General features: G+C 36.6%; 4 protein-coding genes across 4 annotated transcripts; 2 read left to right on the top strand and 2 right to left on the bottom strand.

The window, feature by feature from the left end:
- Positions 1-1,259: 1,259 nt before the first annotated feature.
- On the bottom strand, positions 1,260-2,132 carry LOC117918719. Its single transcript, XM_034835571.1, has one exon. It carries the CDS (start codon positions 2,028-2,030, stop codon positions 1,461-1,463), a length of 570 nt encoding a protein of 189 aa, XP_034691462.1. The 5' UTR covers positions 2,031-2,132; the 3' UTR covers positions 1,260-1,460.
- A 628-nt stretch (positions 2,133-2,760) lies between these two features.
- LOC117918698 (HIV Tat-specific factor 1 homolog) lies at positions 2,761-18,289 on the top strand. The gene is made up of 14 exons (XM_034835530.1): positions 2,761-2,870; positions 3,078-3,164; positions 3,356-3,490; positions 3,585-3,805; positions 11,704-11,889; positions 12,268-12,360; positions 12,586-12,624; positions 13,830-13,919; positions 14,019-14,121; positions 14,314-14,394; positions 15,206-15,282; positions 15,674-15,754; positions 16,905-16,996; positions 17,927-18,289. The coding sequence occupies exons 1-14, from the start codon at positions 2,816-2,818 to the stop codon at positions 18,048-18,050; spliced, it is 1,464 nt and encodes a 487-aa protein (XP_034691421.1). The 5' UTR covers positions 2,761-2,815; the 3' UTR covers positions 18,051-18,289.
- Positions 18,290-19,188: 899 nt separating this feature from the next.
- Positions 19,189-21,440, top strand: LOC117919236 (pentatricopeptide repeat-containing protein At3g02650, mitochondrial). Its single transcript, XM_034836367.1, has one exon. It carries the CDS (start codon positions 19,298-19,300, stop codon positions 20,996-20,998), a length of 1,701 nt encoding a protein of 566 aa, XP_034692258.1. The 5' UTR covers positions 19,189-19,297; the 3' UTR covers positions 20,999-21,440.
- Positions 21,441-23,824: 2,384 nt separating this feature from the next.
- LOC117917516 (probable small nuclear ribonucleoprotein F) lies at positions 23,825-27,272 on the bottom strand. The gene is made up of 5 exons (XM_034833818.1): positions 27,171-27,272; positions 26,912-26,999; positions 26,793-26,830; positions 26,257-26,321; positions 23,825-24,200 (listed from the first exon to the last, which is right to left on the bottom strand). Exons 1-5 carry the CDS (start codon positions 27,174-27,176, stop codon positions 24,131-24,133), a joined length of 267 nt encoding a protein of 88 aa, XP_034689709.1. The 5' UTR covers positions 27,177-27,272; the 3' UTR covers positions 23,825-24,130.
- Between the last annotated feature and the right edge of the window lie 354 nt (positions 27,273-27,626).

Consider the following 27,626-nt stretch of genomic DNA (forward strand, 5'->3'; position numbering starts at 1 on the left):
CTGAATGTGTAGAAAAGGTTGTTGTGAGCTGACCAAGACCCAAGAAATGGTGGGGTATGAATGTCTATAACTTTGGGTAGTTGTCATCAAGACTACCATATGAGGATTGTGGTGGGGTATATAATATATGCTTCAATATTTGAGTTTTCTCCATTGAAGAGCTCCCAATATTTGGTCGAGAAAGTAGACCCCAACCCCACTGCTTTTATTGCCCCCACTGTCCCATAGTTTGCATTTAGTTTAAAAGCAATTAATTGAATTTAAAAGTAATTATGGAAAAATTTTAATTATGAATGTTTTTTTTTTTTTAATTTATGGAATAACTTCTTATTATTTTATTTAATTTTTTACAGCCTAACTAATTTTAAATGAATAATGCCCCATATTAAAAGTAACTAGGGGTTGTTGAATGCCCCATATTGACTAAATGGGACATGATTTTGCTTTGGCCTTTGTTGGAGTTGGAAGTTACTAAATACAAAAATAAAAAACAAAAGAATTCTTTGATAATAGTTTCAAATTCTTTGATAATACCTCCCATGTTTAAACTTGAGAAGTATTAGTTTCCATGAATATCTTTCTCAACCTCTCATTAATTTTCAAGCGAGTTTTAAAAAATAGGGATAATTATGTTTTGAACCAAGTTGGGCCCAAAAATTTTGATTCCATTTAAGCCCTTACTTAGAGTGTGAATATTGAGAAAATGATATAATAAATTTTTTATCTTTTAAAAAATGATATTTATTGACTATATAAAAAAAAATGTTTTCTATACACCCATTTTTCAAAAAAATAAAAATAAATTATTATTATTATTATTATTTAAAAATCAAACATCTTGAAAAATATATATTTAAAATTATGTATGTAAAAAAAATAACTAAAAATATGTTAAAATTATTTTTTTTAAATGATATATATTTTAGAATAGTTTTCTAAAAATAATAAAATTTTATAATAATTATTTTTTAAAAAAAATTAAGATAAAAAAATTAGTCAAATATTATGGTAGAAAATACTTAAAATAGTTTTGAAAAAGGTATATTGGTTTTTCACATTTTATATCTTAATTTTTGGACGTTCCAAACACAATTTTCTAAAAAAAAGTACACTTTTACCATTTTTTTTTCGGATGATTTTAACTTTGGATATTTTCAAAATCTGCTTCCCCATTTCAAATTCAAATGCAGCCTAAAAGAATGTAGCAATAACAAGAGGAATACCAATAGACATAATGGAAAAAACTTAGAAATAAGATATAATGAAGAACACCCAAGATTAAATAAATAAACAAATTAATTAATAATAACAACCAAATGTCGCAGTCCACAATTACAATAGGTATCAAGAACTCTGAAATAATCAATCCAACCCATAAAAAAAAAGAAACACCGGCATCAAAGCACAATCCCAGTGAACAAAAACAGTTCAGATCTGTGGGCACTTGATCAGTGGAATATCTAGACCTGGAAAGGCCATGGCCAATCCTTCAAATCCTCCTCTTGCTGCACCTTTGCACTTTTCTTCATTGCACTCCCACTACTTCCACACCCATCTCCTTCCACATATGCATAGTACTTCAAGAAAAATGCCAGTATCATCACCACCCACTCCAAGCAGAATATCAGTATCGACAGCCCTCCTGCTAGCTTCAGTATCACTGCTCCATCCTCTTCCCTCACATATGACTTCAAGTCCCCCAAAAAGTCACTAGTTCTTGTGAAGATCAGCACTGATACCGACCCCTGAAATATGGCTGTCAACACTGTCGTCACCATGTGAGCTGCATACCATCTGCTCGTTCCTGTAGAGGCCGCCGCGCAGCCTGAGACCGCCCCGGTGATGGTGAGGATGTGGAGTAGGATGAGGAAGAACCCGCAGACTGACGGCAGGAGGCGAAGCGAGAGTGTTAGGAAAATGCAGCTGGAGGCTGCTCCCAAGAGGATGTAGTTGCAGAAGAGGAAGACTTTGTGGGTGTGGTAGTGTGATTCTGTAACTGAGCTCGACTGGTTGTGGAAGGAGAGACCCATTTTGAGGGTTTCCGGCGAAATTCAGTGGCGGGCAGCGGATTCCAGTAAGTGGGTGTTGGATTGTGGTGGTGGAGATGATAGAGAGAGGAAGTTGAGATGGTGGATGAGGAGGGGGTGTGGAGTAGATATAGTGGTGAGTCTGGTAACTGGTGATGGAGTGAGAGCAACGGTCATGTTTGAAGTTTGAAGTTTGAATGGAAATATGTCCGTTGGAGGGTTGTTGTAACGGCTAGTTTTTATGCCTTTTGTAAACGGCTCTTTGTTAGTGGAAGTAATGACCCATTTGGTTAAGATTGGTATGTTTATGTTTGAGATGAGTCTGATCTTCCATCTGAGTCGATCTGGATCCCTTGATCCGTGGGAATCCAAGGGCCCACGTTGGCCCGCATTAACATTAATGAAAAGGTGGGGTCAGAATTGGATGACGTGGATCAAGTCTTTGACAACGATGGTTTTTAAAATAAAAAATCGTTATGCTTTGTAATGGTACGACATTGATAGTTTCCTCTTCGATACATCTTATGGGTGTAATTGGGCTTAATGATCCAAATCCGGCCCGAGCCCGCTCAAAATTTCTCGGGGCTGGGTGGGCCCATTGGGCTCTAACAACCAGGCCAATGGGATTTATTAGTTCATTTGAATGAGTTTCTTGAAACCCAAACCCGAGCCCAAGACCAGGCCCACCTATCTTCTTCTACACGAAAACCCTAACCAGCCCGACTCTCTAAACAAACGTAGAAAGAAGAAGAAGAAGAAGAAGAAGAAGGAGAAGTAGCACCAAAACGATGTCGTTTCCAAATTCCGAAGATACCCATCACCAGCACCAACAGCAGGCCACCGGTGAGTCCGCGATATCACTATTTTCAGTCAATTTTATATCTTATAGTTTGATTTTTAATCTTTGTTATGAATGATTGAAGAGTACTTATTGAATGTTGTTCGCTACTTACGCATTGGACTCAGTAATGTAAAACCCTAATTTTACAATTCTACAAGAAAAAAGCAATCAGTTGTGATGGTTTGATTGCTTTGATTCTGTGTACGTAGGTGTGGATAATTGTGATGAAGTGGGGTGGTATATTCTTGGTGAAAATCAACAGAATCTTGGCCCTTATGCGTTTTCAGAGTTGCGCGGTAAGTGAATGTGTTTATGTGGACAATTGAGGATTCTCTTGATGGCATTGGCATACTGATATATTCATTTAGTGGTGTTGTTTTTCGGTTCCCCCCCTATTTGTGGATTCTGTTTCTTGAATTTCAGTTATACTGGTGAAAAATTGCACGATGAATTGGTCTACTTAGATTTATTTACTTGGCGTGGACAGAGCATTTCTTGAATGGGTACCTCTCTGAAAATTCCTTATTGTGGTCTGAGGGAAGAAGTGATTGGCAGCCATTATCTTCAATTCCCGAGTTGACTACAGCAATATCTCAACCAGGAGTTGATTGTTCCAGTGCAGGTGAAGACTTTTGCTCATAAATTAGTAAATAGTCTGTATCTGGATATTGAATATTTTAAGGTCTTATTGGCAATATAATGTATCGTTTGTGCAGGGCCCCCCATTAATGATGAGGATGAGTTCGAGAAATGGCAGAAGGAGGTTAGAGAGGCTGAGGCCTTGAAAAATGGCTCTGCTTCTGGAAGTGTGGGTGGTGACTTTGGGGATGAGGATAATGAAAGGCCTTCAACACCACCAGATGGTGAGGATGAATTCACTGATGATGATGGGACAACATACAAGTGGGACCGGGGTCTTAGAGCCTGGGTTCCTCAGGTAACTTCTTGGACCTGTGCATTAGTTCATTATTGTTTGTGTGTTTCTCTAAGTTTTGAAATTTTGTTACTTCATAATAGCTCGAGCTAGTGAAGCATCTATTTTCCAAAGTTTGGAGCATAATATCAACTTGCTTGGGATATACAATACCTGGGTCTTCCTTTGGGAGGGAATCCAATTGCTTGTGGATTCTGGGATCCAGTGATTGAGAGAATCTCTAGGAGATTAGATGGGTGGCAAAAGACTTATTTATCTTTCGGTGGTAAAATAACTCTTATCCACTCATGCCTTTCCCACATTCCCAACTACTTTCTTTCTCTGTTTAAGATTCCCGCTTCAGTGGCTGCAAAAATTGAGAGATTGCAAAGGGATTTTCTTTGGTTAGGGGTTGGGGAAGGTAAAAGGGATCATCTTGTTAGTTGGGATGTGGTGTGTAAGCCAAGGGTAAAAGGGGGGTTGGGGCTTAGGAAGATTCCTTTTAGGAATTGTGCTCTTTTAGGGAAGTGGCTGTGGAGGTTTTCTAGGGAGAGTTCAACTCTATGGCATCAGGTCATTCAAAGCATTTACGGGACGCACTCAAATGGTTGGGATGCCAACACTTTAGTCAGATGGTCACATCGTTGTCCTTGGAAGGCTATTGCACAAGTCTTTCAGGATTTTTCCAAGTATACTCGGTTTGTCGTAGGAGATGGGGAAAGAATTCGCTTTTGGGAAGATTTATGGTGGGGAGATCAGATTTTCAAAGTCCAATATCCAAGACTATTTAGATTAGTCACGGATAATAATATTTCTATATCTTCAATTCTCGGTTCTGATTGCCCTTTCTCATGGAACTCTAATTTCCGTCATAATCTTTCCGATTCTGAGATAGAAGATCTAGAACGTCTCATGCGATCTCTTGATTGTATGCATATATCCACTTCGGCTTCAGATGCGAGATCATGATCCTTATCGCCTTTAGGATTGTTCACAGTCAAGTCTTTCTTTATAGCCTTATCCCAAATGCTCGGTTTATCTCCATATTTCCCTACTAAGTTTGTATGGAATTCTCAAGTCCCCTTCAAAGGTAAGGCCTTTGTTTGGCTTGTGGCACACAAAAAGGTAAATACTAATGACTTGCTACAATTGAGGAGACCCCTCAAAGCTCTTAGTCCTGACATTTGTAAGTTGTGCATGAAGTAAGGAGAATCAACAGATCATCTTTTCCTTCATTGTTCTGTGTCGTTGGGGTTGTATCACATATTATTTCAGCTAGCCAAGATGGATTGGGTTCTTCCGAGAAGCATTTCAAACATGATGTCCATCAACTATAAAGGTTTTGACAATTCCAAGAGAGGGGTGGTTTTGTGGCAGAATGCGTGCATAGCTTTAATTTGGGTTGTGTGACGGGAAAAAAATGTCAGGATATTTGAGGACAAAGCTAGGAATTTAGAGAATCTTTGGGATTCCATTCATTTCCTTGCTTCTCTTTGGGTTTTTTTTCCGCGGTTTTTAAGGGCATTCCTATTAACGTGTTACAACTAGATTGACTAGCAGTGTGTAGTTCCTACGGGACGTTCTAGTCAAAGGAGATTGTTCGTTGTTTTCTTAGTGTAGTGTCTTGTTATCTTTTGGTGTTGTTTAGTTTCATCTCTGGTGGGAGTATTCCTCATCCTTCTATTGTACTTTTTTTCTATCAATACATACATCTGTTGTTTCCTATCAAAAAAAAAAATATCAACTTGCTTGGGATCCATTTGATGCACCCGTTTGTTATACCTACTAGGACCAATTGCCATACATGATATGATTGTCTTTTTTATCTTTGTTTTTCAACTTTAGGTACAGTATTGTCATTCCTTTCTTTTTCTTGATGTATTTCTTCCTGTTAAATTAGGTTTGTTATACATAATGCATTTGTTTGAATGGACTTTTGTTTATGCCACCTCTAGTTTTTCTATTCTTTTGTTATATCCTCAGAACTTGAAGGTTTGTTGAAAGAAAGTTCTGAATGCATGTCGTGGTGTCGCACTTTTAAATGTTACAATTAAATGAGCCGAGATCTCCTTTAGCGTAACTAAAGGTAAGAAAGGGGAAAAGACTGTGACTTTGGATCCTCAATAAACTATTAACACCATTTTATTTTAACTTATTTATTTTTAGGAAAGTATAATCATCAATTATCCTTTTAAGGTAGATAGGGGTTGTTAGGTGCATATGAGGTTTCCTAAGCATGTGGCTATATACAGATTCAAGTAGAACTTTCTCTATGACTGTCTTCCTTTCTTGGAGTAAAATTCTCTCTCTCTTTCTTAGAAAAAAGGATTTTATTAGACGGTGACAAAAATGGGGCACAACCCACATATGTGGAGGGTATACAAATGGCCCCAATACACTAGGGAGTACCCAATACACAAACCTGTGTATATGCGAAGTATATGTGCAACAAGAAGGGAAAGCCAAAGTTAACTTAAGCTTTAATTTCCGAGGATTGGGAATGTTATTTCAGTAGGGCAGTACTGTGTCTTCCGCCCAGACCTGTCTTTGACCGCTTTCCAATTGTGTTAGATGGGCGAGGTTTGAGCAAAGGCCCTACCCTGTTCAGATTCAGGAATACGTGATTAAAGGAGGATGGTTTTAAGGATTTGATAAAATCTTGGTGGTTGGGATTCCAATTTAGTGGGTCTTGTAGTTTCATCTTGTCTGAAAAGTTGAAAGCTCTAAAGGCTAAATTGAAGATTTGGAACAGAGAGGTGTTTGGAAATGTTACCGCTAGAAAGGATCAGACCTTGAATTAGGTGGTGTTTTGGGAATCCTTAGAAGGGACTAGGATTTTGTTTGTGGATGAGCAAAATGTCAGGAAGCAGGCTAAGGAGGAGTATAAGAAGTGGGTGTTGATGGAGGAATTCTCATGTAGGCAAAAGTCAAGGGAGTTATAGTTGAAAGAGGGAGACAAAAATAGGGTTTTTTTTTCTACAAAATGACCATTGCTCATAAGAGAAGAAACCCTTTGGTGAGGATTAAAATCAATGGGACTTGGGTAGCAGGGTAGAGAGAGATCAAAGATGAGGTGGTTCAGGCTTTCCAATCTCTTTTGTCTGAATCAGGGGTTGTCAGTTAAGGCATTAGGAGGTGAGGATGCAACATTGTTAGAAGCCTCGTTCTTTGAGGATGAGGTGTTTTGTGCTCTCTCAAATCTTAGTGAGGATAACGCTCCAGGTCCTGATGGTTTTTCTTTGGCGTTTTGGCACTTCGGTTGGATTTTTTGAAGAGGTTATGGGCTTGGACTTTCACGATCAGGGCAAGTTTGTTAAGAGAATTAATGCCTCTTTTTTGGTGTTCATTCCTAAAAAAGGGGAGCTAATGATCTTAAGGATTTTGCCTATAAGCTTGATGGGTAGCTATACAAGTTGTTAGCTATTAGGCTAAAGAAGGTGGTAGGAAAGGTGGTATCCTATTCCCAAAATGCTTTTGTGGAGGGAAGACAAATCCTAGATGCTTCTCTAATTGCTAATGAGGCTATTGATTTGTTGTTGAAGGGCAATATTTGTGGTCTTCTTTGTAAGCTTGATATAGAGAAGGCGTATGACCACGTTAATTGAAACTTCTTCATTATGATGCTGGAAAAGATGGGCTTTGGGGCTAAGTGGATTAGATGGATCTGGTGGTGCATTTCTATAGTGAGCTTCTCAGTTCTTATCAACAAAACTCCGTCAAGTTTCTTCCAAAGCTCTTGGGGTTTGAGGTAAGGGGACCTTCTCTCCCCTTACCTTTTTGTGATTGTCATGGAGGCTATCATTTGTTTGCTGAAGAAGGTTAAGGTAGGAGGCTTTTTATCGGGTTGGTGGGTTAGAGGCAGAGGTTTTTTGTTTGTTGATGACACTTTAGGTTACTTATATGGTTCGAGGCCTTGTCGAGGTTGAGGGTAAATTTGGAAAAAAGTGAGTTGATTCTAATGGAGAGTGGAAAATTTAGAAGAACTGGCTCAGGAGTTTGGTTGCAAGATTGGTGAGCTCTTGTCTTTTTACTTGGGCCTTCCCTTGGGTGCTCAGTTTAAGTCTATGACAATTTGGGATGGTGTAGAGGAGAGGTTTTAAAAAAGATTAGCATTGTGGAAAAGATAATACATTTTCAAATGGGGTAGGCTTACCTTAATCCGTAACACTCTCTAACATGTCTATTTATTTTATGTTCTTGTTTTGTATTCCAAGGAAAGTCAAACCGAGGCCAGAATAGATTCAAAGATATTTTCTTTGAGGAGGAGGGACCTTTGAGCGGAAACCTCATTTAGTAAGATAGATTATTGTTTGCTCAGGAAAAAAAAAAGGGTAATGTGGGGGTTAGGAATTTGTTGTTGCTCAATTAGGCCCTCCTGTGCAAATAGAGTTGGTGTTTTGCAAAGAAAAGGAGGCTTTATGGAAGCAAGTCATGAGCGGTAAGTATAGGGAGGAAGAGGGAGGGTGGCGCTCTTGTGAAGTGAGAGAAAGGTATAAGGTAGGGTTGTGGAAAGTCATTAGAAAAGATTGGGGTATTTTGAGTGGTAGTATGGCCTTTTCTATGGGCAATGGGAGGAGGGTGAGATTTTGGAAGGATAAGTGGCGTGGTAACGAACCATTGTGCACATCTTTTCCCTCCTTATTTGCTATTGCTTTGTTTAAGGAGGCTTGGGTGGAGGATGTTTGGAACCATTTAGCTAAATGGGGAGTATGGGCCGCCCTATTTTCTAGGTGGCTCAATGATTGGGAGGTGGTTTCTGTGAAGCGTTTCTTTTAGAGATTGCAAGGGAGGAGGGTGTGTAGGGATGTAGATGATCAGGTGATCTGGACAAAGTCAAAGGATGGAAAATTTACTGTCAAATCCCTCTGCAAGGCTTTGGAAACGGAGAGACAAGGTGTTTTTCCAACGAGAGTAATTTGGGACTCTTGGGTGCCTTTGAGGGTGGGTTTCTTTGCTTGGGAGGCTACATAGGATAAGGTCTTAACCTTGGATCATATTTAGCGGAGAGGGTGGCCATTGGCTTATAGATGCATCCTTTGTTTTTCCGAGGAAGCATCCGTTGATCATATCCTCTTGCATTGGGACAAGGTAAGTGATTTATGACATTTATTGTTTTTTCTATTTGGGGTGTACTAGGTGCTCCCCTCCTTAGTTAGAGAGACAGTTTAAGTTGTCACGTTTCTTTTGTGGGCAAAAAGAGGAAAAAGGTGTGGCGAACAACTCTCTTATGTCTTTTTTGGACAATTTGGAAGGAAAGAAACAGTAGGGCGTTTGAGAATGAGGGTGATCGGTCCAAGGGCTTAAACTTTCTTTCCTTTGTAATCTTTGGGCATGGGCTAAGGTGTATTTAGTTTCAAGTCCTTCCACCGTTGATTTTGTGGATTGGTTGGGCTCTACTTGAGAGGGTGTTGTTTTTTTTTTATTCCCCTTTGTTGGTAGCGCTTTTAGGTGTCATTTATATACTTCATGCGCACTTTAGGATGCTGTTTTGGGGTGCCTCTTTTTAATATATAGTCCTTTTTTATCTATCCAAAAAAAAAAACAACTTAAGGGTAACCTAAAAAATTTACAAAAGAGGCCCAACTGAGTAGAACACCTATGGGGAACTTTTTTTGGTCAATGCCCTTTCACTAACTCCTCTAAACTTGTCTCATTTCTTTCCTTTCAAATTCATCAAATGATTGCACGCTGGAGTCTGGACATGTATTGGAATATTCCTGATTCTTCTATTTCTGGTGCTCTACTCTAAACTGGAAGCAACTCTATCACTAGTCACAGCATCACTAATGAATCCCAAAGAAAGAATTTCAGAAATCTGCTGCTGCCAAATGGCAGCTTGAAAAATAAGATGATCATTGGACTCATCAGTTTGTTGCATCTACATGAGATAATTATTTGTATTAACCAATTATCCACCTTGAAGCATTTGTGCACGATGACCTCCCAAGGCTAAACTATTCAGCCTGTGGTAAATGCATCTTCTAGAATTGGACCTTTCTCTCTCTCTCTTTTTTAATAGGCAATAAAAGCTTTATATATATGGGGAAAATGAAAAGTACACCAAATTACATTGGATGTGTACAAAGGGCACCAAATGGCAATGCCACAAAAGAGAGAAACAGAAAAATATCTGTCTCTCAACATGATCTCAACCAATCTACAAAATTAATCAAAGGATTTGAACCTTCTTTTTGTGCAACCTAACCATACTAAAAGGTTACTTAGGAAAGAATATTTTAGCTTTTAGTCAAACTGTTCCTTCCTTGCAAACTGTCCAAAAAATGCACGAAGAAGTGTTTCTCCATACTTTCTTCCCTTTCTTTCCTACAAAGAAGTCATGCCAACTTAAAAGAATTTCTCTAACCATGGAAGGAAGCACCTAAACAACGTGAAATAAGGAAAACAACAATTGCCGTAAAACTGTTGATGTGTACAAAGGGCACCAAATTACACCAAATTACATTGGATGTGTACAAAGGGCACCAAATGGCAATGCCACAAAAGAGAGAAACAGAAAAATATCTGTCTCTCAACATGATCTCAACCAATCTACAAAATTAATCAAAGGATTTGAACCTTCTTTTTGTGCAACCTAACCATACTAAAAGGTTACTTAGGAAAGAATATTTTAGCTTTTAGTCAAACTGTTCCTTCCTTGCAAACTGTCCAAAAAATGCACGAAGAAGTGTTTCTCCATGCTTTCTTCCCTTTCTTTCCTACAAAGAAGTCATGCCAACTTAAAAGAATTTCTCTAACCATGGAAGGAAGCACCTAAACAACGTGAAATAAGGAAAACAACAATTGCCGTAAAACTGTTGATGTGTACAAAGGGCACCAAATTACACCAAATTACATTGGATGTGTACAAAGGGCACCAAATGGCAATGCCACAAAAGAGAGAAACAGAAAAATATCTGTCTCTCAACATGATCTCAACCAATCTACAAAATTAATCAAAGGATTTGAACCTTCTTTTTGTGCAACCTAACCATACTAAAAGGTTACTTAGGAAAGAATATTTTAGCTTTTAGTCAAACTGTTCCTTCCTTGCAAACTGTCCAAAAAATGCACGAAGAAGTGTTTCTCCATACTTTCTTCCCTTTCTTTCCTACAAAGAAGTCATGCCAACTTAAAAGAATTTCTCTAACCATGGAAGGAAGCACCTAAACAACGTGAAATAAGGAAAACAACAATTGCCGTAAAACTGTTGATTTGACGCAGTGAAGGAAAATGTGATCCTACAAAGAAGTCATGCCAACTTAAAAGAATTTCTCTAACCATGGAAGGAAGCACCTAAACAATGTGAAATAAGGAAAACAACAATTGCCCTAATACTGTTGATTTGACGCAGTGAAGGAAAATGTGATCAGTCGATTCCCTTGATTTTTATGAAGAAAACATCTACTAACCAATGGTCACCCTCTTCTCTGTAGTGGATCTAATGTCAATACCTTTCCCCAATTGGCTTCCCAAGCAAAAATCTTGCCTTGATGGGACTCCTGAATTCTGAATAAGGCTCATTGGGAAGGGTATTAACCTCCCCAGTTTCAAAACTGAATCGAGGAATTTCACAAAAAAGGTTGGCTAATCACCATATCTGTCCACTTCACCACTGGCCAGACCTTGCTTTGGTCTCTCCACATGCTTCAAGTGTCTCTTTTCATGTTCAACTTCCTGAAACATCCATCTTTTCCTAACATCTTCCCCCACCATCACAAAAAAAGGAGAAAAGACTCTGTCCTTTCTTCAACGTGTTGAGCCCTAGCATTTGTTTTATGTTTGCATCAACTTGTTTAGTTTTGCTATATCCTTCTTTTTTTATATTGACACTGCCTCCTCTGCACTATTTCTTTTTCCTTTTTTTATTTCATTATTTTCAAAAATGTTTCACCTTAATACCTGATTGATTTGATTGGTAATAGGATAACCCATCTACAAGAAGTGATGAATATAAGCCAGAAGAGATGACATTTTCAGTAGAAGAGGAAATCTTTCCAACCATTCAGGTTGCAGAAGACTCTGTGAAGGAAGTCAATGGCACTGATGTGGTTGAAGAAACAAAACATGATGCCAAGAGAAAATTGCCAGAAAAGCAAGCAGAGAAGAAGGTTTCACTTTTGCCTTTTCCAGCCTTGCTTTGTGCTGTTTATCTTTTTCCTATTGGTGGACAGATTCCCCATCTTGTTTCATTTAGCTATCTGAACAGTATCAGTCTGTTCTGTATCATTATCATCATTATTATTATTTTGGTAACTTGAAGTATTTTTATTGTTACTCTTACCGCTAACATGATTCTTGTTTTGTTTTCATCCCTGCTCTTTTACAGATTGTCAATCTTGTTTTAGGGTATTATGGAGTTAGATTTTCCTTTTGGATGTTATGTTATATTTGGGTGTCTAAGTTGAAAGTTTTAGTTATACTTAGGAATTATAACTAGCCATTTGGCTATTTATGTTTTTATTTTTCTCACTTTGACTCATTTACAGGAAGCTAACAAACCTCCTGATAGTTGGTTCGATTTAAAAGTTAATACACATGTTTATGTGACCGGGTTGCCAGATGATGTTACTGTTGACGAGGTAAGACGGGGTCAATTTTGCTTTTATTTCTGGAATATGATTCTTATTCTGTGACTAGCATTCTCAAGATAATAGCACTGTTTCTAGTGTTGCTTATCTCCTCACATGTAACTCAGAAGCTGTCCCTTAAGCTGCCGCATATGTACACGCACACATATATATGTATATATTATTAATATTATTATTAGGATTATGGGATGACACTGATTTAGGAATACCTTGCAGGTTGTGGAAGTATTTTCTAAGTGTGGGTTAATAAAGGAGGTGAGAATTTTATTTTCATGTTTTTTCATGTAAGAAGATTTTACTGGCATTAGATTCATGATTCAAGTTTGTGATATAAGATAATGAGCTCACGCTAAAGCCATACTTTTAGGCAAATTAAGTAATCGATTACTGGAGTATATTCATGGAAGCATATATTGAAGATGGTATGCATTTTTATATATTGTCCATTTTGCTTTTTGCTCTTTTATGTCACATTCTTCAATTTTCGTCCACATTTTTTGGTTATGTAATGTACGTGTTTGTTTATTTATTGAACTGCAACATCAGATGAGAGTTTGAAATGCATTGTGTCCTGGCAATTGTTGAATCTAGTTCAAATTGGAGAATTTGAAATAAATGTCCAGGAGCTTGCAGTTTAGGTAGTTGAAAATCAGACACCTCTAAGGAAAAAAAAAATTGAAAAATAAAAAACCAATACTAGGTGTGAACAATCGTAGAATTGTATTTCTTGTGTTGATGGTGGAATTTACAATGAATATAGCGGATTCACAGGGAAAACAATATAGAAAACAAATATATGGCTGTGCATATGTGTGTTGCTGCTTCTTTATTGTGTTATCATGCTATGTCATTCCATATATTTCTTCTGTCTTATAGCATGGGTTAGAAGTTGGTATCTGCATGCAAACATATGCTTGTGTAGATAATACTAGATGGTAGACACAAATTAATTAACAATAATATTATGGAAAGCTGGATGAGAAGAGTGAGGAGATACTGAGAGAGACATGAGGTTATCTGTGGAGAGAGAGACATAAGGTTATCCGTGGAAAAAGTCAAAATTTAAATCCAAAATCTTTGCCTATCAAAAAAAAAGGGAGGGGGGGGATAAAAACTAAACTTTAAATGGTTATTTATGGGGTCTACTTTGTGTATTCTTTTTTTGTTTATTATTACCATTAGTTTAAGAAGGGTAACTTGTGGTATTTCACATGTGAAAAGAATATAGAAAAGAAAATGTCCTTGCATTTGCACATGAGTCATTCTTGGGCAGGGTTGTAGTGCTCATTCCCACCAGCAGATATGTCAATGGAGGATGTGCTCTCTTTACTGCACTTTCTGTTTTGTAGCATAATTGATTGAACATCATATCTTTGAATTGCAGAATGCATTCTGAAATCTAGTAGTTTTATGTTTATGCACATGTCACATCTCACAAACACATGTGTTGGAACTTTTAGGACCCTGAAACAAGAAGACCTCGTGTTAAGTTGTATATTGACAAGAACACAGGGAGAAAAAAGGGTGATGCACTTGTTTCATATCTGAAGGTGATGTTTCTATTGTTAAAGTGCTGATTGTAGCTTGTTGGGATTTGTCAGATCATTGCCCATTGGTATTTATTATTATTGTTTTTCTCCATTTCATAGGAACCATCAGTTGCTCTGGCCATCCAAATTTTGGATGGGACACCTCTAAGGCCGGTGGGCACGATTCCTATGTCAGTGACGCTAGCTAAGTTTGAGCAGAAAGGTAACATATTGGGAACAATAATACTTCCTATTTCACTCTGTCCTCGTTCTGGGATAAATTTGATTTTTGTTTTCAATTACCAATCAGGATGTGGAACTCTTTTCTTTATTCTGTTGGATGCTAGATTGTTTTAGTTTTTGGTGAGGCCTGCTTGTCATGTTTGTATTAATGATGTTACGTTACACTTCACAGGTGAGAAATTTGTAGCCAAACAAATAGACAAGAGAAAGAAAAAGAAACTCAAGAGGGTTGAAGACAAGATTCTTGGTTGGGGTAGGTTCCTAACTTGTATCTTTCAATACTGAAGTTGGTATTATGATATAGGATATTGATCTCTTTAAACTATGTGACAATTTATTTTAGTTAGCTTATTTTTTCCCTTTGTTATATAATTGAACCTCTTCAACAACAAACTGCAATGTTTCTTGTATACTGTTGATTTGTGTGTTCTATTTCCAAAAACAGTTAATGTGTTTTGCTTAACAAGATGCCAGAATGATATCTCCTCTTGCCCTGAGTTTCTGAAGCATATTTATCCTACTTTTCCTGGTGGTAAAAAACTACTAATGCATGGGCCATGAATAAATTGGTTAGATTGTTTTTGGCCTTGACCATCTCTTAAAGAGGGAGCAGCTCTTTTCATGTGTGACTTGCCTGCTGTTTACTCTTAAGACCTGTTTTTTAGATCACCACCTCTTTCGCAAGGCTATTAATATTTTGACAAAGGTAAATATTAATTTGAAGATTTGTCCTTGTATACTGAGTGCTCCACTTGCATATAGAAGTTTAGAGCCTAGTGATTTCCTGGAACCTAGGAAGTGTAAAACCAAACCAATATCTGAAACAAATAGTTGATCAAGATAGTTTTGGACATTAATTTCTAGGTGAGAGAGAGCTTGAGGCTATTAATGGCTGTCCTTGGCCATTTTGATAATAAAAAATGATTTCCTTATTGTGTTCCCAGATATCTTTGTGTATCCTTTCTATATGAGGTTTTATTTATGACAAATATCAAAATTTTATTCCTTTTTGCGATGCATCATTGTATCCAATCCTGAAATTACCTTCTTTTCTGATGGTTTAGGGGGCCATGATGATGCAAAGTTGTCAATTCCTGCTACTGTTGTTCTTCGGTATATGTTTACTCCTGCTGAAATGAGGGTAATCTTTATATCTCAGAGAGACAGAGACAGAGAGAGGGTTCCTTGTGGATTCTAAATTTTCTTTTTCCTGATGATTTGATAATGGTTTTTATGTTACTTATTGTGATGATGATGTAAAAATAATTAGCAACATCAAGAAAGAACTCGTTACATTGTTGGGAATGTAACAGATTGAATCTGCCTTTAACAGCTGTGATTCTATGACTATATCCAATATTTTAAATCATTTTTTTTCTGTATTTTTAAAAATACTAACACACTAAACAAGTAGATAAGTTTCATTCTGTTTTTGTTTTTCAATTATTTCTTCTAAGAACCGTAAACTTCATGTTAAACTAGGATTGTGCTCATTGTTGTGGGATCCTGAATTTTTTTTCTCATGTTTATAGGCTGATCCAAATTTACGTTCAGAACTAGAGGGAGATGTACAAGAGGAATGCACAAAACTTGGCTCAGTGGACTTGGTGAAGGTATTGTAACCTCCTACTGGAGCAATTGGGCATTCTGAATATTTTCAGTTCAATGCAATTGCTTAAATGTGAAATTCATGAGCTAACCATATGAGAAACTCACATTCCAAGCTAGACTATGTTGAAGGTTAGTCCTGCATCATGTTTTGTTAAGACAAAAAACATCCTGGTTAATTGTCTTGTGTATTCTGTCTCAAGTTATGACAGGCTGCAAATTTATACAAAGTTGCCTATTGGTTTCCATCATTGTTTCTCTTGATGTGCTTAGATGGAACCTTATCAGCAGAAAATGGGAAAAATGATTCAGTAGCCAATCCCAATTAGTTGGCATAATATCTTGTCAAGCTCTGTTGTGTACTTTATTTTGGGTTCCTTGTGATTTCTTTATCAGAAGATTTTATGTGATATATGATGCCTGTATTGGTGTTTTTGTGGGCTCTTTTGCCTGATGTTTCTGAATTTCAAGGCTTTTGGTGCATTCATGTTAGGTTATGTTGACATCCATATTATCCCCTAGAAATAAATAGCTATGGCATAGCATGAAAATAAACCTCTATGTTTCTGCATTTGAGTGTGGCATTTATTTCCCATGTGATGCTTCTAAGGCTGTTTCCTTAGTGCAGCATTTTTCCAGTTGTGTACATGGGTCAAACAGTAAACAATGCATTATCCGCCATTATGGGTTGGCAACACAGTTTTTGCTCTGCCATTGAAGCCTTCATAAGCACTACATATTATTCAAACACCGTTCCATCATTAGTTTGAGCCTTCATTTCACCTTGTCCCAGTATTTCTGACATTGCATTCCAGGAATTTCACTATTGAGTTTGTTAAAACTCTTAGATCCCCTGGCTCCTGTTCATAGCTGCAATTTTGCACTTTTATTTATTAATTCACTGGTTCAGCATGATGTCATCAGTCATCTGAATGACATTAGTAGGAACCTTGCCCTCAAAATTGCACAACAATATGCAATGAAAATAGAGGCAATTAGAATTGACTCTTGTATATGCTCTTGAGAACTATTATTTTAGGTCCATAATCAAGTTCCCTTATGAGATTTACTGTTATGATTTACATTTGAACTGTCAATTTGTGTTATATGTTTCATGGATTCATTTCTTATGTTCGATCTTGGTTCTACTTGCAGGTTTGTGAGAGTCACCCACAGGGTGTAGTTTTGGTAAAGTATAAGGATAGGAGGGATGCGCAGAAGTGCATAGAGTTGATGAATGGAAGATGGTAATCATTTAGACCCTCAATTTTGTCTCTTATTCCTGAAAGAGGATGATGGCAAACAACTGTTCAACCTAAAGTTGGACAGGTGTTGGCATCATACCACAATACAGAACTTCAAACATACTTGTCAACTATTCCCGACTCCAGATTGAGAAAATATAGATTCTAGTAGTATATGTTTACATCTTTATGAACTAACATTCAACACTGTTGGCCATTTGCTTATGTTGGATGGTCTTTTGACCCCATATCCATAGTTTCTTCAAATGGTCAAGAATTAGCAAATTGGGTAGGGTCCAAAACTTTACCTTTACTGTCACTTTTTAACACTTAGTGGAGATTTCCTCCCTTGTTAGTGGGGTTTAGTAGCATTGAACATAGCAAACATTTATAAGCCAAATTCTGGCAAGTAACCAACAATACCAGTAATATTTTTTAATAAAGAGTACATCAGCTTCATCTGAAACTACATTCTGATATACCTGACTCACCTTATCATTCAACCCTATTTAGAGTAGTTGAACCTTTAACGGTTGGATTAAGCCTTGAGGATGACATAAGTTGGTTATGTCTTTCTCACTGCCTCTACAAGGATCCCTTGGGGCACCTTCAACCTGAATCGAGTCGTGTCCACTCTCCCTGCATTCATAAATCTTTTTTGGACTTGGCATAGATCCTCTTTTACTTTTCAATATTGTTCTTGTGGTAGGTACCTGTTGTGTAATGAATCTGTGCTGTTAGGTTTCTTGTGGTCATGGTGATTGAAGTCCTTTCGGCTCTCTTAAATCTTGCAATGGGTTGATATTTTTTCCTTTTTACTTCTGTTTTTCCTTAGGGTTTCTGTTTAATGAGCATGAGCATGGTTTTTGGTTCGTTGAACCAGGATCCTAATCATTTGCTTAATTGTAATGAATCTGATTGTTTCCAATTCAGGTTTGGTGGAAGGCAGATACATGCCAGTGAAGACGATGGTTCTGTCAACCATGCCTTGGTGCGGGATCTGGACGCAGATGCTGAACGGCTGGAGGCATTTGGCGCAGAGCTTGAAGATGATTGAGTCTTAATTTGTAGAATCAAACTGAGAGTACATGTTTGTAAAAACCCTAGAAATGAAGAGATTGTAGGTGACTATGATGCTCTAGAATCATGTATCGTCCCATGAATATAGTCTTCTAAAGAAGAAGCTTTTGAACTTAATTCTGAATTTTACATCTATTCTGATATGCTGTTACAAATAAGATTTTGCCCATCTGTAAACAAAATTTATGAACATATTTGGAACAGATTTGCCCATCATGAAGTTCATGCCCGTGGCTTCTTCATCCTCTTACTTTGTTCTTGATGGTATATGTAACAATCTGAACTAATTATGTAAATATCGTCTGTTTTGGGCCTAAAAGGGCTAAGAGAGTCACACCCCCATTCATTTCCTTCCTACTGACATAACGTTCTTATTGTATCTCATAAGATTGTTGTACTAAACAAACACACACCCTTTATATGGGGTCAAACAAATCACCACACTAAGGTCGGGAAATCTACTATGATATCATTTGTATTTAATGAAATTTGCCCCTATACTATACCTATGATCGGTTTAAAGAATCCAATAAGAATCTTAAAATTCTACTTGCAAACAATATTACCCACATCCTTTAAATTTCAAGTAATGAAGATGGCATATTAGTTGAAATTTAATCTAATTAAGCTCTTGTTTGGATACTTTTTTTTTTTTTTCCTATTTCTAAGAATTTACTTGAAAGGATAATGATTTTTAGAAATCATTTAAAAAATTTAAGATATTAAAAAAAATTTACTTATTCAAATTTTAAAAGTTCTAAAAATGATATTCATGAATTTTTTTTTAAAGAGATTCTATATTTTATGTGGAAATTACTACTATTTCTTGTTACTAAAAACAGCAATAATATATATATATTCAAACGAAATTCAAGCCAAAATTTTAAGTCGATTTTTTAAAAAAAAATCTTAAATCTCTTTTTTTCATATATTTTTTATTCAATGATGTAACATCAACGGCTGAGATGAAAGGTTGGATGCGTTGGAAACGAGTCATTGGCAGTAGAATTTTACTATTGGACATTTGGATGTGATTATAAAGAAATGTTATATTGAATATTAAAATTATAATAGATTGGGCCAAACACATTTGTGGGGATAGGCCCGGCCCAGGCGAAGCGTAGACCTGAAACTGAACGATTCTGGAAAAAGGCACCAACTATTCAAAACCCTAGAGTGGGATTTCTCCAAACCCTAAGAGACACAAAGAGAAGAAGCAAAGAGATGTGGAGATCAGCAACAGTTTCTCTGTTCAAGAACGCCGCGAAGAAGTTCCGAACAATCCCAAACCCTAGTGTGGTATGTTCCTCTTCCTCTCAACTGGCCCTCATTTCAAGATTTCAGCATTTCTCAACCCCTAAACCCTCTTTCCTTGTCTCCCAAAACCCTAGATTTTTCTCGAATCTTTCCCCTGATATAGATGGCGATGATGACTCCACAATTGAATCGGCCATTTGTAGTCCATCTGAATCGGAGGACCAGCACTTTTCACCCATTTCTGATGAAAACGATGGTACCCAGATTGAGGGTTTTGAGGTTGATTTGGATAAGAGTGAGGGCTTTGAGGTTGATTTGGATAAATTGGAGAGCGTTCTGTCTCTGCTACAGAGTAGTGGAGATGCTGTTGGGTCTTTGGAATCAAGCTTTAATGCCATGGGCTTGAGTCTAAACGAAGAGTTTGTGGTTAGAGTACTGGAAACCCCTTTTGTTCCTGCCAACAATTTGATTGGGTTTTTCAAATGGTCTTGGAAGAATCCGGGGTTTTCAGTAACTACCCGAGCTGTAGATGCTCTTGTTCGGGCTGTTTGTCAGAGTGTTAGGAGGAAGGATACATATTCATTGTGGGATTTGGTTAAGGAGATTGGTGAGAAGGAGAATGGTGTGCTGAATGTGGGGATTCTGAATGAATTGATAGCCCAATTTGCGAAATTGGGTAAAGGGAAGGCTGGGCTTGAGGTGTTCAATGCGTTTGGAGAATATGGGTGTGAACCCAATGCTGATTCCTACTATTTTACGATAGAAGCGCTGTGCAGGCGCTCCATCTTCGATTGGGCTTTGTCTGTTTGTGAGAAGATGCTTAATGCTAGTAGCTTGCCGGATAGTGAGAAGGTTTGGAACATCATTTCTTGGTTCTGTAAAGGGAGAAAGGTTAAAGATGCATATTTGGTTTACTTGTTGGCAAAGGAGAAGAACAAATACCCGCCTAAGACGACTGTTAACTTCTTGATTGCCTCACTATGTCGAGAGGATGGAACCATCTCAATGGCAGTGGAGATGTTGGATGATTTTTCCGGAGAAGAGCGCAAATATGCAATCAAGCCCTACACAGCTGTGATTCGAGGGTTGTGTAGGAGCAAAGATGTTGATGGGGCTAAAAGATTACTTTTGAAGATGATTGAAGCTGGCCCAGCTCCTGGAAATGCAGTTTTCAATTTTGTCATCAATGGCCTGTCCAAGGCTGGAGAGATGGAAGAGGCGATGAAGATGATGAAGTTGATGGAGACTCGGGGGCTGAAACCAGATGTGTACACTTACAGTGTTATTATGAGTGGTTATGCACATGGTGGCATGATGGAGGAGGCTTGTAGAGTGTTATCAGAAGCCAAAAGGAACCATTCCAAATTGAGTCCTGTGACCTACCATACACTTATTCGCGGGTACTGTAAACTTGAACAATTTGACAAGGCTGTGGAGTTGTTAGGTGAAATGAAGGAGCATGGTGTCCAGCCCAATACCGATGAATACAACAAGTTGATTCAATCTCTCTGTCTGAAGGCTTTAGATTGGCAAACTGCAGAGAAGTTGCTTGAAGAAATGAAACAGAATGGATTGCATCTCAATGGGATCACAAGAGGTCTAATAAGAGCAGTCAAGGAGTTGGAAGAAGAGGGATGGGCAACAGAGGAACTGAGAGTTGAGGCATAAGCTAGATTTTGTTCTTGGCAGGTGTAGTTTTGGAGATGGAATCTCATCACTGAAGGGTTTTTTTCCTCCTCTTCCCATTAGATAAGGGTAGCGTTTTCTGTAATTCTTTGAATATGTTCTTTCCCTTAACTTTCTGATTGACTGAAAGGAAAATGAAAATAAAAGGGCTCAATTTTGTTATCCGTTCCTGGCTCTTTTATCTGGATATGGTGGCCCGGGAACATCCAGTAAATTGAATATTGATTGAGGTGATCTCCGGGAGAGAATGCAGTTTGAGGTGGGTTACAGCCATGCTGAAACCCTAATCTGTGGGCAACAAGAGTATCTGGGCATTAGTTATGCTTGTGATTGTACAATTTTTAAGTTCATCGAATTTGATGTGCTCATATGGTTGTATTCTTTGATTTATAATGCTCTAGAATGTTTTTGTTTTCTTTTCTTTTCTTTTCGTGTATTTCCTACTGCTTTAAACCTTGTATCTTGGGATTTTCTAGGGTGCAGAAAAGACTGGTTTTTGGTATCATATTGAAAAGTGGTAAGCGATCAAAAGTAACAGAGATATTCTAGTGTTTGCTTACCTTGCTGTTAAAGAATATTTTTCTTACATATCTTTTATTTTTATATGTCATAGGTTATTTTGCAGTTGAATATTTTCTCTGGAATTGTTGGAGCATGATCTGCATTGTAGCCTCAAAACCCAATAGCTTTGGTTACTTAACATGATATTAGAGCTTTAAGGTCCTAAATTGAATTCCTCCCCTGATCAGTTTTCCATTAATGCAGTTTGTGCCTCCTACAGTGGGTATGCAGCTGCACCAGTGGGTGTTGTCAGAGCATGATGTATATTTTCTAGAACTTTTTAGGAAAATTGGTTACTCGTCATATGTGTTAGTTAAGCTTTTGGAAGACCCATACTCTAAAATTGGAATTGGAATGCACTACATGATGTAGGGCAACCCTAAGATGATTATCTACAATCAAATAGGTGAATTTTTATTTTTTTAGGGTTTTAAGGACAGGAATAAGGGATAAAGTGTATGACAGAAAAATAAAATAAAACAAAAATATAGAAGATAAGGAGAAGAGGGGATAGAACCTTAGAGTCTCACTAAAGCCTCCTAAAAGTCTCATTTTGTCATGATTCTAAAGCCTCCTACTTTGGTTTACGTTAATTAATCTTATTTGTAGGCTTTTCTAAGAAATTCAAAGTTTACTATGATTGTAATAACTTATTATGATTTTAATTCCAATTCTCTAATATCCCAATTAGCTACTTCTAATTTAATTCCAACAAATACTACACATTCTCTTTCTTGATGTGTATCTTGGAGATTCATCCTCATCACTGCATGCTCCCATTATGTCAAGTTAGTCTGTAATTGATACCAACTTACAAGCTCCAGTTGCATGAGACTTTTTGAGGGGTATCATGGATATTATAAATTTGGTGAAGTTAGAAATGGAATTCCCTAAAAGTTTCTTAACATAGTGCATGAAGAATAGAAACCAAAATTATTCTAAGCTCTTCGATGTATTCTTTTTTAGGAGGAAATAATGTAATAGATGATAAACTTAAGTGGTGTTTGTTTTTTCTAATTAATTCTAAATAAAACTTAAAATTAAATAGTGTTAAGTATTAGATTATTTGTTTTTATAATATTTTATTTCTATTAAGTATTAAAAAGTAAAAAAAAAATCATGTTATCTTTTTCATTTAAGAAAAAACAAATATTATGATTTTTTTTTTTTTTGAACAAAAAATTTATAATAAATCGTGAAAAAATAAACAAACAAACAACTTAAAATCTGAAATCAAATTACTTTAAATAAAAAGTTAAAAAGGGAAACACCCTCTATTCTTTCTTTACATATGGTTTTAATAGTGACATGCAATAATTTCTGAATGACTAAATGCACAAGGAACTCCAGCCTCTTATCTTTTGCTAATCCAGCGGTTAAAGGATAAATTTGAAGAAACCATGGGACTAGCTTAATGTGGCCCCTTTAATAAAAAACTTATAATCTCGTTTTGTAACCCTTGATGGATGAACAGAAAAATAGCAAGTTTTGAAAATCGTTTTTTCCTATTCTCAATTTATTGCGAAATATATTAATTTACCAAATTTGCACTCTTCAGTATGTCATGAAATTGACGTCAAGTGCAAATTTTGACCCACTTGAAGAATGGGTTATCCCACCTTCTGTTTTGTGTAATTGTGTTGGACAAGGTTGTGACTAATAAATAGCATCCCTGTTGACAAAAGACATGCTTATTGTGCCTAGGTCCAATGCATGGGAACTCATGTATTCCATGTTAAGTTATCACCATATATACTAGGCTAACACCCGGATTACAGATTATATTAAATCAATCCTCCTGTACTCTGGGCATCAATAGGTGCAAGCACAGACTTAATGGTGTCTCCAAAACTGATTGGCTTTAGAGAACTAAAAGGAGCTACCCAATAGTGATCCTTGAAGGTAGAGCTACCCAATAGTGATCCATTTACCACTGTGTGGTAAATGGATCAGATCCCCCATTTACTGATATTCTATTTCTTTTGATAGGCAAGCAAAAGTACATTATAAGAGCTCAACAAAACATGCAACAAGTACACAGGTCTTATACTCCATTTATTGATGAAATTACAATTTAAATGGTAATTTTTTTTCCTGGCATTTCCACTGAGACATGCTACTTACCAAATCCAGAGAACCCAGATCATTTCCCAAACCAATTGACCTGTTTCAGGGTGGTTATTCCATCAGAATCCAAAAGTTAAATCAGATCATCATAGGACAAAATCAAATCATTGTTGGACCCAGTGGCTAAAACCAACATTAGATTCATTTGAAATCTAATGGGCAAGTAAAACAAGAAATAATAACTCGGTTTCACATATCATCAGCCTGGAGAAGTGTAAGACAGGAGATACTTCACAGATCCATGCCTTAGTGCTGCTTTCTGTCCAAACATAGGCAGCCTAAGAATCAGACAACCCATAAACAATGCTAAGAGAGAAATACAATGTATTGCTGCTTTAGGTTGATGACAAACAAGTAAAAAACGATAACAGTTTTTTTTTTTTTTAAGGATGTTATGATTACACTAAACCACTGCTGATATCCATCCTAGTCTCGGTCAGCTTCTTCTATTTCTTCATCCTCCGGTACCCCACGAAGATAGAGAACATTGTTACATCTGTAGAAGAAATACATCAAAAGAAGATTCAGTAGCTTTTTACACATTGAAATTCACATAAGAAACAGTAACTCTTCTGCACAGTGAGGTTTATGGATTCAAATCCTCCCGACAGTACCATTGATCATATAAACATTGATGTTTTAACACATTACAGAGTTATTAAATGTTAGATGTTAAGGTGACATTTTATAACTTCTAAGCTGAGCAATCCAGCCTCAAGCTGTAATCTTTGACTGATGATAAACAAAACTAATTCTGACCCAAAAAATAAAAAAGAATTTCTTAAAGCAACTACTCAAAACTATTTCATGGCCAAAAGGGTGCTCAGAACCTCCACCCAACACATTTGTGTTGGCTCTAAATTATGAGTTTCAGTTAATCTTATCAAATACATGAAATCAACTGCTTTAATCATCTGACACGTAATAGTATGACGAGTTACAGGCTTCATTTCAATTCATCACATTTCAGCACCCTTTAACGCTGCTTTTATAGTTTTCTAGAATACTGACCATTAATCCTTCAAATAGCATGCATATTTTGAACCTAACCTTCAAAAGAAGCTAAAAATTTTTAAGGTTTCATCAGTCTGTAACAGCAGATTCTGAATATGCAATGCATGCACGGAATACTGGGAAAGAAAAAAGAAAGAAAAAGATAGACACCTAGCTAGAGAAAATAATATTTATGGATTACAATTCAAATCACAATAAAGTCCTGCAATGAACCTCTCTTCCCACTCCTGAAGCCAGGGACCTACAAAAACTAGTCACTATGAAACTGAAAGTCAGAGTTTAGGAAAGGAGATATCCACTTGTTAAAAAGTCTTAAAGTTCCTTCCATTCCTTTCCTTCCAAAGTACCAACAGAAAATAGATAGGAGCAGCCATCGACATTGATTTCACTTGTAGTAATTCCTCAACAAGGGTCTTTGAATAGAATGGACACCCATTTAAGAATTTTGAAGCATTTTTTTAAAAAACAAAACCATTGATGGGCATATTTGTTGTCATGGCATAACCAATATTAGAACATTAAACGAGTAACCTTGATTAAACCCAACTTAAAAATAGGATCACAGCTCAAGTTTGACAAAGATATATTCGGAGGCAAAGCTGAAGTTTTTTGATAAGCAAAAACTTGAACTATAAACTCAATCCAAGGGATGTAACAAATATTTATACAAAAAAATTTAGTGGTCTTCATGGTTTAAATTTAGAAATGTGAATAACAAAATATAAGTTATTTGACATATCAGGACATTTCAGTGACCTGTAATTTGCATCCATGGAATTTGTCCTCAGGACCACTGATAAATGAACAACCTTTATTAAACCCAACTTAAAAATAGGATCATAGATCAATTTTGATAAAGGTATATTTGGGGGCACGATGAAGCTGCATTCCTATGATTCAACCCTATGTGGCATAACTTCCAACTAGTTAATTTTAATTTTTAGCTGACTTCTTTCCACATGACTCTCTCTACGCTGACCCTCCCTCCTGATCATCACCACATAGCATCCCCTTATTACCTCAGTAACATCCTTTGTGGTCTTCTAGTTGAAAAGAAAACTCTAGACACAACAATATGCCAGAAGAGATGATGTCACTCAAAATCCCAAGTCCATTATTGGAAAAAAGGAAGGAGGGGGGGGGGGGGGGGGGGGGGGGGGTGGGGCAGGCGCGGGTGGCAGGCATCTAATTTTTTGTGTAACATAAAACTGTATACACTTTCAACAACTCACATCCTCTTGCATGGTTGTTAAGAAGATGGAGGAAACAAAAGTTTCTTTTGGAATCCTATGACAGAGTCAAATCCCAAACCCAAGAAGCATGCAACACAAAATTTTACCCTCTTAATCTCTGTTGTCTTGGCAACAGAATGGATCTAGGCTGCCATGTTCTACTGTAGTCTTTTTTTCTAATCATAATGTTTTATCGAAGTTCCTTGACACCATTTTCTACCAGAAAAGAAACAAATTCTTGAAAGTTGAAAGGCACTTTTGATCCTATTGTTTAAAACATGAACTTCAGCATGTGATGAAAGCTACCTGATCAAAATCTCTCCAAGGTTTCCAGTGAACTGTCCATCAATGTATTCTTCACTGTTGGCCAGCTGTAGAAAAAGATTCCCATGAATTATGAAACATCACCAACTATCAGTATATACACAAACACTGACAAAGCTTAGCAGCCAGTTTGGTAGCAGAAACAAAACATGCTTTCAGTTTTTGAAAACTGAAAAAAAAGAAAAAAAAAAGTGAAAATGGCATTGGAGACATGGCCATGGACATGTTTTCAAAAACTTATTTTACATTCAAATTGGATCGATTTTACAAACTCATGTTTCAAAGGAAACAATGCAAGCACTTTATAAATTAAAAATGATCCAACAAACAAACATGTTCTGGCTTTAAGACATTTTCATTTTCCCCACCAAACAGGCACTGAAATATCTCATTGTAAGATAATCCCCAAATCAAAATTAAATTTTGACAACTACCACTACATTGGGAGCTTGGGAAACTCAAGATAAAAATAGCCTAAACAAAATTAGAAAAAAATGAAGTGGTTTTTGAGGAAGCACCTGCAAGTTCATGTATGAATCCACTGATACGAGATAACCTAAAAAAACCCAAGAAAATGTTAAGAAAAAAAATAATCATAGATTTCAATTGAACCACAGACGAAAGCGGGAGAATTTACCTTTGTACTCCATTCCCCACTTGAGTTTGACAATGACAGGCTTCCCAGTCAAGTTATTCAAGAAGGGCTTAGGGTTCAGTGGTACGGTCTGCAAACATAACAACATTCATATAAGAAACATTTCCAGATTTCTATTTTTTTTTTTTTTCTCGGGAAAAATTTTCCCTTTCCTGACAGACGAACATAACCTTATGAAATAATTCTCCACGAAAATTAATAATAATAACTTAAAAATAAATAAATAAAATCAACTACTTACAGCCATGGAAGACGAGAGAGACAAGTAGTGAGTCGAGTTGAATGGAGGCAAAACCCTAATTCCAAATGCCTTTCATGAGCTTTACCATTCACGGGCTCCGAGGCTTCGGCTCTTCTGGACCTCTTCAAGACCGGCCCATTTTCGGTCCTTCCCCTCAGGCCAAAGCCCAAAGATTAATGCTATGTTTGGCTGTTGGAAAATTTTGGGGAAAATTAGAGAAAGAAAATAAGGAGAAAAAAATTAAATAAATAAATATTTATATTTTTAAAATTAATAAATTATTTCTTATATGTTATTTTAAAATTTTAATATAAAAAATAAATAATTTAAAAATATATAAAATTTTAATTAATATATATATAAAATTTTCTTTAACATTTTTTATCATATAAATAAAAATGAGAAAATCGGATCAACTCGTTGAATTGTACCCTTACAAATAATGGATTTATTTTT

The sequence above is a fragment of the Vitis riparia genome, chromosome 7, assembly GCF_004353265.1.
Source record: "Vitis riparia cultivar Riparia Gloire de Montpellier isolate 1030 chromosome 7, EGFV_Vit.rip_1.0, whole genome shotgun sequence".
Taxonomy (NCBI): Eukaryota; Viridiplantae; Streptophyta; class Magnoliopsida; order Vitales; family Vitaceae; genus Vitis; species Vitis riparia.

Bases quoted from the DNA above. Each gene is read 5' to 3' on its own strand.
- LOC117918719 (XM_034835571.1), bottom strand. From the start codon at position 2,030: ATGGGTCTCTCCTTCCACAACCAGTCGAGCTCAGTTACAGAATCACAC.
- LOC117918698 (XM_034835530.1), top strand. From the start codon at position 2,816: ATGTCGTTTCCAAATTCCGAAGATACCCATCACCAGCACCAACAGCAG. The intron at 12,361-12,585 runs GTAAGACGGGGT...AATACCTTGCAG, and splicing joins ATGATGTTACTGTTGACGAG to GTTGTGGAAGTATTTTCTAA. The intron at 16,997-17,926 runs GTAATCATTTAG...TTTCCAATTCAG, and splicing joins GAGTTGATGAATGGAAGATG to GTTTGGTGGAAGGCAGATAC.
- LOC117919236 (XM_034836367.1), top strand. From the start codon at position 19,298: ATGTGGAGATCAGCAACAGTTTCTCTGTTCAAGAACGCCGCGAAGAAG.
- LOC117917516 (XM_034833818.1), bottom strand. The intron at 26,831-26,911 runs GTAAATTCTCCC...GGGTTTTTTTAG, and splicing joins GTGGGGAATGGAGTACAAAG to GTTATCTCGTATCAGTGGAT. The intron at 24,201-26,256 runs GTAGCTTTCATC...TTTCTTCTACAG, and splicing joins CTTGGAGAGATTTTGATCAG to ATGTAACAATGTTCTCTATC.